This window comes from Cynocephalus volans, chromosome X (assembly GCF_027409185.1).
Source record: "Cynocephalus volans isolate mCynVol1 chromosome X, mCynVol1.pri, whole genome shotgun sequence".
NCBI lineage: Eukaryota > Metazoa > Chordata > Mammalia > Dermoptera > Cynocephalidae > Cynocephalus > Cynocephalus volans.
This window is the reverse complement of record NC_084478.1, coordinates 130,822,560-130,835,951: the sequence shown is the minus strand read 5'-3', so window position 1 is coordinate 130,835,951 and position 13,392 is coordinate 130,822,560. Positions and strand designations below refer to the sequence as shown.

General features: G+C 33.5%; 1 protein-coding gene across 2 annotated transcripts in view; it reads right to left on the bottom strand.

The window, feature by feature from the left end:
• The window catches only part of WDR44 (WD repeat domain 44), an 85,651-nt gene that overhangs the window by 52,285 nt on the left and 19,974 nt on the right, over nt 1–13,392 (bottom strand). For both annotated transcript variants that reach the window (XM_063083314.1, XM_063083315.1), the window contains exon 2: nt 4,245–4,278. In XM_063083314.1, coding sequence (XP_062939384.1) covers nt 4,245–4,278 — 34 coding nt within the window. The remainder of the gene's footprint in view (nt 1–4,244; nt 4,279–13,392) is intronic.

Sequence of the window (13,392 nt, the reverse complement as noted above, 5' to 3'; positions counted from 1 at the left end):
TAAGGAACCCGAGGAACATAAGGGTGTACATAAATATTAAGGTGGCACCCACACAAGTATCAGGATATGATCATGATAGGCTCCGTGATAAAATTACTTCAGAGATTACTCTAATACTAAAGATTTAATGTGCTAGTGAAACTTCTATAGGACTTACAATATTTTTGACCTAAAAAGTTGATTCATAGAATTCCTTCCCAGCATTTGGGGGATACTAACAATCTTATACGGATTCTTCTAGAGAAGAATTGTTTCACGGCATCTTAAGTGTAAGGTAAAATCTGAACTCTACCATGGCCCATGAGAGCCTAATATGACATAGCCCCTACCTACATCTTTGATATCTTCTACACATCTCATCTCCCTTTCCCACCACTCCACCACAATTCTACTCTAGCTAACTGGATGGTTCCTTGCCAGTTATTTTATCAGAAAATACTTCCCTGACCATCTTAAAATAGCCTAACCCTCCCCCCGCCCCCCCAACTTTCTATCACATTATCACATTTTCTTTTTCTTTGTTGCACTTATCTCCATTTGAAAGAATCTTATTTACTTGCTTATTTTTTGTTTCGTCCCTGCCCCTCTAGAATGTAAGCTCCATAAGAGCAGAAACCTTATTTGTTCTGTCTGCCAATATTTACCCAGTACCTAAAACAATACCTGGCACTAAGTAATCATTTGCTGAATAAATGTTGAATAATGCATGCTCTGGTCTTTCTACAGTTAATACACACATCTTAAGTTTATATATCCTTTAATTGAGTCTTGGTTTTAAACTAAAGAAAATCTAATCGAAACCAATTAGTAAAATAACCTTGATGAGGGAAAAAATACTTGAAAGCTGATCAACATTAAGAACAGTTCATGCTTATTAGAAAAACACTTAACTGTCCTACCAATTAAGTATTTTTATCTAATTATCCTCCAATAACTGTCCATTAGTATGAAAATCAGAAGAACTGTACAACATAACTGTGGATATTTTCCCTAAGTTAAGCTAAGCAAAAACACACGCTAATAATTCCTGGACCTCAATTTAATTTGTTTTAATTAAGTACTTACAAAGATCACAGATTAACATTCTTACACTGACCAAAACTGCCAAGCAGTGATTAGACTATTTTATTTGGCTTTAACAAACTCTCTTGGACTTTGAACTTTTGAAAGATAACAACTCATAGGTAAACTGCTGTTAAGTCACAAGTTTAATGGAGTGATATGGTACCTACCAGAGGACCTAATCTCCAGAAAAGTTAACCAGAAGATTTCTTAGTAAAACCTGATTTAGTACATATAGTCAACTAGGATTCTTTCCCAGTGATGTATAAGGTCCAGGTTCTTCTTCTAACACCTCAATCAGGCTTTGGGGACAAAGCAATAGAAGCCAAGCATGTGCTTATAGACAACCAATACCATTTTAGCTATACTTGAGACAGTCCTCATTTATTACCTCCTTCTAGAGATGAGCTATTCCATTACTAAAATACAGTACTTACTAAATCCCAGAGTCCCCACTATCAGGCCATTTCCCTAACGCCTGCCTATCACAATATCAGAAACATGCTTCATAAAAGGTATCGTAGATGATTCAATTTCCAGCAACTCACACCACAGTTACTCTCCACCTGTGTTGGACGTTAGAGAGCTGCTTGAACCCTCACGGTATTTGGTTGTAAGATTTGAGTTTTTAAATTTTCATAAGCACACCCAAGAAAAGTTTGTGAAAGCTCATTTTCACTATTTGTACAGAAGTGATCTACACTCACAGAAATCTTCACTATTATCTACTAAAGAACAGTAAGCTAAAAAAAATATTAAAAATTCAGGTCACTTCTATTTTAAAGTACTGAGGGTGGGAAGGCTATTAATAGTGACTAAAGTGAAAATTTTAAAAAAAGATTTAGAAATGTGATTCCACTCTTTTTTGCTGAGAAAACAAAAAACAAAAAAAGGAAACAGCTCCTAAATGGCTGTCATATCCATCCATTCATTCCTTTCAACACATTCTGTTAGTCTAAGTCTCATGTCTTGACATTCTGCCACTTAACAGCTTTCTCTGCATGTAAGTCTCTTTCCTCCCACCATCTACTGGTTTTCTTTTCTTAATTCCCCAGCCAAAAACTTTGGGCAGCACAGCTGTTACACATGTAAAAATGGACTTTTTAAATGTCCTGCTTCAAATTTTTAAAGGCCAGAGTTCTTAACCTGACATTCAAAGCTTATCACAATCTGGTCCCAATTTACTTTTCCAACATTCTACCACTGAACTTTTACATAGGTCACACTAGTCTTTCAATACTCCTAGCAAATCCCACGCCATTGCACATTAATTAGTTTATACTATTTCCCAGCGCCGCACTCTACCAAGTGTGCCACGGGCTCGGCCTATACTATTTCCTAACATACAATGCCATCCCAATTTTTCTGTCTACATCTCATACATTGTCCCTTTGTATACAATGTCTCTTCTCTGAGACTGTAAAATAACCAAAAATCAGGGCTATACCAAACCTTTCTTTGGCTAATTAAGATATCAATAGATATACTGCTACAAATAATAGGCACTCAATAGACTCAGTACCACAGAATACTATTTAGCAATAAAAAGGAACAAACTGTTGATACATGTAACAACTTGGATGGATCTCAATCCTTTCAGCTGATCTCAAAAGGTCACATACTACATATGATTCCATTTATAGAATATTCTCAAGATGATAAAATTATGGAAATGGAAAACAGATTTAGGAATAGTGTGGAGGAGGTAGTGGATGTAACGATAAAAGGGTAGCACAGGGGAGATCTTTGTGATAATGAAATAGTTCTGCATCTTGGTTGTGGTGGTGGTTTCACAAACATACCAGGGTGCTTCAAAAGTTCATAGAAAAATTGAATTAAAATATAATACAAACCTTTCCATGAACTTTTTGAAGACCCTTCATACAAATGTGATAAACTGACATAGAACTATACACTCACATTGTACCAATGTCAAATTCCTGGTTTTGGCACTGTACTAAAATTAAGATATATAATCACTGGGGAAACCGGGTGAAGGATCCACAGGACCTCTCTGTACTATCGTTGCAGCTTCCTGTGAATCTATAATTATTTCAAAATAAAAAGTAAAAAGGAACAATATCTGACTTCATTTTTATTTACTAAATATGCACATTTGCTATCTAATTTTATTCAAGTTGAGGAAAATCTATAATTACTGGGATAAAGTAAATTCCCAAAATCTATTTGTTATAACCTAAAAATACTTTAGAGCTAAGTGGCTTTTAAAATCTATAAGCATAAACAGCAATTGCCTCTCAGGAGGTAGGCAAAGAGGGATGGGGGGAAAGCTATATTTTCAACCATGTACCTTTTGCCTTGAGCAAATTTTAACCATGTACATGTATTACTTTTAAAAATTATTTTCATTAAATATTGAGTAAATATAAAATAGTTTTATAAAATATAAATAAAGAATTATGATACAATCTTAAATACTCAATTTAAGAAAAAGAATATTAATACCATTAGTTTTTAAGTCTCTTGTGTATCCTTCTCCATTTCCATTACATTCTCTCCCCCTCAGAGATGACTGATACCTTAAATTTTGTGTTTCTCATTCCCTTGCTGTTCTTCAGTGTTATCATGTTATTTCTCTAAATGATCTATATTCAATCTCTAAACAATATATACATATGTACATACATACAAGCATATATATAATATATACTCTGTTTGATGTAAATAGTTCTGTTTGGTGATATTCTTGTACTTAAAATGGCTCTCAGTGGCATAATGTCTCAATACCAAATTCCTCTGCTTGGATATAAGGCTGGGACTGATTTTTATATATAGTGACGGTACGAGTACATGTGCCCACAAGTATACAAGTGTTTTGGTTACTCCACATTTGCCATGCAAGTATTAATTTTTCAATTCACACACACACACACACACACACACACACAGTATAGTGTTCTTTTATTCTAAAAATTATAAGCCAAATGAAAATTATTGAAAATCTAAAAAATACTTATAGCCCCTTCCTAAATACATAAAATTTAGTTAGGTATTTCTATAGTACATAATTATATACACAGCAGGGTATAATGACAATATTATTGAGCAAAAAATAAGCAAAAGAATGCAAAATCAAGAAAATGAAATATTACATAAAAGAGAAAACATAAAAAGAGTTTACACAATTTCTAAAAATATAACTTTTAGAAAGCATAACTTACCCTGAATGTTGAAAGCCCAACTTTTCCTGGAGACCTGTTCAGGAATAAAAGCAAGGTGGTGTTGAATAGAGAAGGTGAGAAGGGAAATACTTCTATAGAGGTATTAAAGACAAATTCATATTTTAAAAATGTATATAAAGAAAATGTTGAAAACATAAAAAAGTAGGAAAGAAAATTAAAGTGATTCAGACTTAATCTTACCACCTAGAGATTTGTGTATACGTTGTTTTCCTAAATATATGAGACATATAATATTATTACAACAAGCATCCTTGTAAACAAAAATTTGTGGACCTCCATGATAAAGTTCCTTAAAATAAATTTCTCTAGAAGTAGAATTGCAGGTCAAAAGAATACAAACTTTTCAGACTTCTGAGAAACTTTCAAATTGCTACCCAGAACAACTATACCAATTTATACTCCCATGGCTCTACAAATTTCTTACTAACCATGCCAAAATTGAGTGCTATTTTTAAATTTTTACCAATTTGACAGGCAAAAGTATATTTCAATGTTGTACTGATCTGCACTTTGATCTCTAGTGTGGATGAAAATTTTCATATGCATTAGACATTTACATTGCTTTTGAAGAGAGATACTCATTTTTGTTCTTAGCTCATTTTTCTACTGGAGCAAAGCTCTTCTTGAACATAGACTATTCCAGATATAATAATTTTAAAAAGAAAATTTTCACCATTATTTTTACCCCTTCTCCCACATTTTTCAAATAGGTACAGTCTGATATCTTCTTCAAAGCCTAAGGGAGAGAGACACCCTTATGGCTGATTATTATACTTAAGGGTTATGCAGCAAGAAACAGTTTAAAATAATTAATATCCCATTCCTAAATTTTTTTTTGCAAAATGCAACAGTCACAGATTATACAACTTCGGGTTGAAAGGCACCTTCCAGATAATCTAATCACACAGCCTCTTTTTACAGATTAAAAAAAATCAGGTCTTGAGAGATTAAGTGACTTTTCCTCAAAGTCATATTTAGGAGCAGAACCAAGAGAAACATCAAGTCCTACTACCATGTTCTTTATATGCCAACTTGGGTAATAACATTTGGTGTAGGAATTGTTGACCTCTAATCAAAACACAGTTTGATAAAAAATTACTTTTGTGGAACAGAAAATCAATCCCTTTATTCAACAAACATTTATGGAATACCTACTATGTATGCAGACTAGAGGTACGAAGATGAATTAGACACAATTCTAGTTTGGAGTTTTTATATAGCTTGTTTAAAAAACAAAAAAAAGTGGCTGTCATAAAATAGTGCACATTTAATTGCATTGCCTGGTCAATATAAATTTGTATTAACTTCCAGAGAGGACAACTTCCATAAATAAAAACTTTCATGTTGCGAATTATTTTGCACCCCTCCCTACCCCAACAAACCTATACTGCTATGTAACAAAATCCTATTTATCCAGAGTTGATTAGGACCAAGGCCACTCCAACTTCAAAAAAAAAAAAGAAGATTCCACATAATGGATGTCTAAAACAATGCAAATGCAATCAAAACAACAAAAATAAGAAAACAAAAAACCTTGAAGAGGCTCAAATTTCCATGTGGCACAAATTCTAAATGCCAATCGGTAAAAAAAAATCACCTGCAATAGAGGCATAAAGGCAAGAGGACATAAGATTTTTTTCAAAATTAAGCCCCTTATGAAGTAAAGAAGAAAATCTGCCTTTCCCATGATCCTCACACCTTGAGAAATCTGACCAGGTTTATATTAGGAAGCCATATTTATCTTTTGTGTGTAATTGATTTCAAAAACAGAACTTTCTGGCTGTTGATTCACAGGATCTAAGTTATTGACAAATTGCTGACACAAATGGAAATATTTCAGATTGGTTCTGGTACAGCTTCATATATAACTGTATACAAACTATACAGAGCAATTTATTCTTCCTTTTGAGAGATAAGGAGACATAGTGAATATAGGCTTTCAAGCAGATGAACCTTGCTTGAATACAAGGGTACTTCAAAAAGTTTATGGAAAGATTCATATTATATATATTGTAATTCTATTTTTCCATGAATTTTTTGAAGTACTCTTGTATTGTCCCTTCCATTTATCCTATGTGTGATCAAATCATTTAATCATTCAATTTCTGAGCCTTTTAAACAAAAATCTAGTAACAAAATGCACTGGTATTTGAAACATATCCAAAATGTTACAAAGTTGTTAGGGTCTTGGTAGGTAGTAAAACATTTCAAACTACTATAGCGTCTTCCAGTCTATTAAGCCTAAAGCTGTCTTTAAAGCAAACAGAATACAGCAACACATCAAAAAAATTATACATCATGATCAAGTGATATTCATCCCAGGGATGCAAGGATGGTTCAACATATGCAAGTCAATAAATGTAATACACTACACCAACAAAATCAAGGATCAAAACCAAATGATTATCTCAATAGATGCACAAAAATCATTTGACAAAATTCAACATCCCTTCATGATAGACTCTCAGCAATTTAGGTACAGAAAGAAAGAATCTCAATATGATAAAAACCATATAGGACAAACCCACCTGCAATATCATCCTGAATGCAGAAAAGCTGGAAACTTATCACTTAAGAACAGGAACAAGACAAGAATGCCCACTCTCACTACTCCCATTTAACACAGTATTGGAAGTACTAGCCAGAGCAATCAGGCAAGAGAAAGAAATAAAAGGCATCCAGATGGCAAAAGATAAAGTAACACTACCCCTGTTTGCAGATGACATGATCCTTTATATAGAAAAGCCTAAAGACTCTACCAGAACACACTTAACAGTTGATAAAAGATTTCAGTAAAGTTGCAGGATACAAAATAAACATGTAAAAATCAGTAGCATTTTAATACTCCAACAAAGAACTGGCAGAAAAGAAATCAAGAAAGCTAGCACATTTACAAAAGTCAACAACAACAAAAAATACCCAGGAATAAATTTAACCAAGGAGGGGAAAGATCTTTACAAAGGGAACTACAAATCACTGTTGAAAGAAATTAAAGAGGACAAAAAGATGTAAAGACATTCCACGCTCTTGGATAGGAAGAATTAACATTGCGAAAATGTCCATACTACCCGAAGTGATCTACAGATTCAATGCAGTCTCCGTCAAAATACCAACGACATTCTTCACAGAAATAGAAAAAGCAATCCTAACACTCATATGGAATAACAAAAGACCCCGAATAGCCAAAGCAATCCTAAGCAAAAAAAAAAAAAAAATAAAGCCAGAGGCATGACACTACCTGACTTCAAACTATACTATAAAATATATGCTATAATATATATATATACTATATACAAACTATAGTACGAAATACTATAGTATACAAAACAGCATGGTACTGGCATAAAAATAGACACTTGGACCAATGGAACAGAACAGAGAAACCAGATATCAACGCACATACCTACAGCCAACTGATCTTTGACAAAGGTACCAAGAACATACATTGGGGGAAAGACTGCCTATTCAATAAAAGGTGCTGGGAAAACTGTACATCCACATGCAGAAGAATGAAAATAGACCCACAGCTCTCCCCATATACCAAAATCAACTCAAAATGGATTAAAGACTTAACTATAAAACCTGAAACTATACAACTCCTAAAAGAAAACAGGGGAAACATTTCAGGAAGTAGGATTGGGCAAAGACTTTATAAATATGACCCCAAAAGCACAGGCAACAAAAGGAAAAATAAACAAATGGGATTATGTCAAACTAAGAAGCTTCTTCATAGCAAAAGAAACAATTAACAGAGCAAACAGACAACCTACAGAATGGGATAAAATAGTTGCAAACTATGCATCCAACAAAGGATTAATATACAGAACATACAAGGAATTCAAACAATTTAACAGTAAAAAAACAAATAACCGGATTAAAAAATCAGCTATATGAATGGCCAACAGACACATGAAAAAATGCTCAACACCACTCAGCATTGGGGAAATGCAAATCAAAACCACACTGAGATATCATCTCACCCCAGTTAGACTGGCCATTATCAAAAAGACAGAGAATAACAAATGCCGGCAAGGATGCAGAGAAAGAGGAACCCTCCTACACTGTTGGTGGGACTGTAAATTGGTGCAGCCATTATGGAAAATACTATGGAGGTTCCTCAAACAACTACAGATGGAACTACAATGTGATCCAGCAATTCCACTGCTGGGTATATACCCAAAGGAATGGAAATCATCATGTCAAAGGGATACCTGCACTCCCATGTTTATTGCAGCTCTATTTACAATAGCCAAGACTTGGAACCAACCTAAATGTCCACTGTCAGATGACTGGATAAGGAAAATGTGGCATATATACACAATGGACTACTACTCTGCAGTAAAAAAGAACGAAACACTGCCATTCACAACAACATGGATGAACTTAGAGAAAATTATGTTAAGTGAAATATGCCAAGCACACAAAGAGAAATACTCATGTCCTCACTCATAAGTGGGAGCTAAAAAATAAACAAATAAATTTTAAGAAGAAAGAAAGATACAACAATCACAATAATTATTTGAAATTTCAAAAGGAGAGAACAGAACTGAAATTACCAGAGGTAGGGAAAGGGGTGGAGAAGGGGAAAGGGGGGGAACGGAGAAATTGGTAATGGCACATGAAAAATGATTACATTGTATGTTGAATATAGTAATTATACTGATTTGAGCATCACATATTGCACACAGGTATTGATATTAAACTCTGTACCCCACAGACATGTATAATCAACTGTTACAATAAAAAATAAATTAAAAAAATAAAAATAAAACTGTCTTTAACAAGGTAATCTTAAAACAAGCTTTCATGATAAATTTTTGATCTACTTATAGAACATTAGCACCTAGCAAAAAGTGAAAGCACAACAGAGTACTTCAAAAAGTTCATGGAAAGATTCATATTGTTTTAGTTCTATAGTTTCATAAACTTTTTGAAGTATCCTCAAATTTATAATTTGCAAAGTTGGCTAACACGATTTGTTACCATGTGCCAAGATGAGAAAAGAATAATTCATTTCACTATTATGAAGCAGTAAATCATTATTTAATGTCCCCACATGAAGCTTTCCTAACAGGGGTATGTAGATAATAAAACAATGGCCATCATTTATTAAACATGTGCCAAAAACTATGAAAACATTTGACATGTTTTAGCTTCTTTGGTCCTCCCAACCCTGTTATGAAGTACTTCCTTATTTCCCAGAACAAAAAACTGAGGTTTGGGTCAGATTAGGTCATTTAAATTGCACAGCTAGTTAAATAGTAGGACCAGAATTTGACCCCAGGCAGTCTGACTCCACAGCCCACTCTCTCAACCACTTTACAATATTGCTTCCTTTCTGGGTAAGGTCTTAAAGACAGTGGTTATGAAAATATTGTCACCTGTGCTATGTATGAGCACCAAATGAAAGGCAATTAGTGCTGCTTCTTAAGCTGGACTAAACTGATTAAGTCAAAGGCTCTGAATCCTGACCTGCCTTTATCAACTACAAGTAATGCTTAATTGACTTGGCAATGCCAGGGAATAAAATAATGAAATGTTCCATATGTGAAATTTCCAGAGAGATGAAGCTTTTCTTTGAGTGTCAAACTTTTGATAATGTTTAATTATTTTTGAATTTAAAATTTAAAAAGCATTTTGTAAATAAGTACATGAATAAGCTAAGCCTTGTAGTTTCAGTCATCACTCCCTTGAAAATATCTTCCTAAACAAAGAATATACAATTTTCCCTTTCTTCCTTAGTTATCATGCTCAAAGACTACACTATATTTTAATACAATAATGCCCTCTGGAGACCCTAAAGTACAGGGGATTTATTTGTCTTCACACTAAAGGACCCTAGGCTACTAGGCTTCAAATATCTGTGTTTTACTTTTGTGTTTCCTTCCTCACTTCTTACAGTTGGCCATATGCCTGTCCTTAAAAGCTTTCTTCCTACTCCCCTTCTAATTTCTGCTTCTAATCTGCATTGAGCTAGGAAACCAGATTTTTTAAAAATGGAACTGCATATAAAATTTAAAAAAAAATGGAACTGCATGGTAAAAGATGAATCTAGGGAATTTGGGGAGTCTCCCTACGGGACTTTATGTACATGACCTTATTTTGGACTTTGTGGCACTTGTTTTGATGGTTCAGAGGCTTTTAAAGTGCTTATTTCTTGTTTTCAGTTTTCAGATGTATCTGGGAATTGTCATTATCAAAGAAGTAGCTGCCAGATAAGTGAGGTATTACTAATCTTCAGTATCTCTAGACAACTCAACTCTTCACTGTAACTCAGTCTCTAATTTCAAAGTAGTGATAATAACATCATACTGTTTCGGAGTGTTTACGTGCCTAAAGACAACAACTGTTCATGTTCAAGTTTGGGGGTGGGAGGAAGAGTGGGGGACTAGATGTCAAGAAAATTAACTTTGACTCTTGGCTCTCTCACAACTTAAAATCTTAAAATCTTGATTTATCTTTAAACCCTTCATTAGTTTGGGAGTGAAGATATAATTTATACCACGACTGATGATCTAAATTCTATACCCTCTGATTTCCCCTATATTTGAGATATATTAAATGAAACATAGACATAATCTCTTTCACACACACACACACACACACACACACACACACAGAGAGAGAGAGAGAGAGAGAGAGAGAGAGAGAGAGAGAAATGTCCAGTTATACTTTGCTACATCTAGTTAACTAGAAAAATATTTCTTCAAAATATTCTACAGATACTAAATAGGGCAAATCAGATTTCTCCTTTTTATAGGTCAGTAATTTTTTCCAGAAAAAGTCCAAATGCCTATATAAAGTAACTTTTATTACACGCCACACAAGTGGAAAATCTTTCAGGAAACCCTTAGGTTGCATGCAGACATATTTAAGTATTGGTGGTATACCCCATTTTAAAAAACCCTAACAAACCAAAAACAAAATGAGAGTTTCAAAAATTAATTTTTCATTTCAAAAGGTTTTATTGTAGGATACTTTTAAATTAAATATTTTTGATGCATTTCAATATCTGATTGACAAAGCTTTTATTTAAATAATAAATGTGCTTCTTCAAAGTTGAACAGCAAAAACAAAAAACATAAAACTTCTAACATATTAATACTAATTACAAATACAGCAAATCAAAATTTAAATGACAAATAGTAATTGTATATATTTATGGGGTACAATAAGATGTTTTAACATAGTTATACACTGCGCAATGATTAAATCAAGCCAATTAATATATTCATTACCTCACATATTTTTTGTGGTGAGAAAGTTTGAAATTTACTCTCAGCAGTTTAGAAATATATATTGTTAACTATAGTCAACATGTTATATAATAGATCTCAAAATTAATTCCTCCTAACTAAAACTTTGTACCCTTTGAACAACATCTCCCCATACCTCCTCTCCTCCCCAGTCCCTGGCAACCACCATTCTACTTTATACTTCTATGAGTTTGGCTTTTTTAGATCTCACATTTAAGTGAGATCATGTGGTATTTATCTTTCTGTGCCTGGCTTATTTCACTCAGTCCTCCAGGTCCATCCATGTTGCAAATGACAAGATTTCCTTCTCTTCTAAGGCTGAATAGAATTATTCCTTGTGTATATATATATACCACATTTTCTTTATCCATTCATCTGCTGATAGACACTTGGGTTGATTCCATATCTTGGTTATTGTGAATAATGCTGCAAAAAACATAGGAGTGCAGATATCTCTTCGAGATCCCGATTTCATTTCCTTTGGATATATACCAAGAAGTGGGATTGCTGGAACATACGGTACTTCTATTTTTAATTTTTTGAGGAACCTCCATAATGTTTTCCCATAATGGCTACACTAATTTACATTCCCACCAACAGTGTATAAAAGTTCCTTTTTCTCTAGATCCTTGCCAGCATTTGTTATCTTTTGTCTTTTTGATAATAGCCATTCTAACAGGTATGAGGTGATATCTCATTATGGTTTTAATTTGCATTCTCATGATGGTTAGTGATGCTGAACATTTTTTCATGTACCTTTTGGCCATCTGTATGTCTTCTTTTGAGAATATCTGTTCATGTCTGTTGCCCATTTTTTAATTGGGTTATTTGGTTTTTTGCTATTGAGATGTTTGTGTTCCCTATATATTGTGGATATCAGCCCCTTATCAGATGTATGGTTTGCAAATATTTTCTCTCAATCTGTAGGTTGTCTCTTCACTGTTAATTGTTTCCTTTGCTGTGCAGAGGCTTTTTAGTTTGACGCAATCCCATTTGTCTATTTTTGCTTTTGTTGCCTGTGCTTGTGGGGTCAAATCCAAAAAACCATTGTCCAGACCAATGTCGAAAACACAGTAAATTTCTGACTTTGCAGCACAGTTTCTGAAACTGAAGACAGTGGCTATCAATGGTGCTATTAAATTTAAAAATGAAAAACAAGCAATTTCTGAAACAGGTTCAAAATAAATCTCCTTTAAGTATCAGCATTCTACTAAAAAAAACACGTATCTTATACATCAAATACTAAAATTATTTAGTGTGGCTTCCATTTAGGTTTTGAATATAAAGGCAATTTTCAGATTAGCACTTCAGCAACTTTCAATATAGATAGAATATTTTAATTAATTATATCCTATTTTCTAAGAGAAGTTACTTTCACACACTAGCTAACTAACGTTCAGTTTATACTAACAAAACTCATATTTGAATATAAAATAAAGTGTAACAGATACATTCTCCAATCCCTATCCATTCAGCATTTCAATTGTAGGAGTTTTCCTTTTGCTGTTAGGATGCTGGTGTTTAGTACCAATGTATTTTAATACCTGCACAATAGTCACTATTAAAAAATTTACATGGTTTCAACATGTTACTTTGGTGATTTTGTAGGAAGATATAGAAATAATTTTTCTTTTATAAACTCTGACCTGATCCAGTGATAACCTTCAAATACCTGAAGCAAAATTTCATTAGAATAATAAGGTCATTACTCCCAAGGGTTGATGCCTAGTCACTGGAATTTGGATCTCATGACAATAACTACAACTTACTCAAAAGTTTCCCACTGACTGTCTGTAGAGAGCAAAATGTGAAATCCTTTATAAACTCTGACATAATAGTACTGCATTTGACAAAATTGCAAAGAAAGGTAT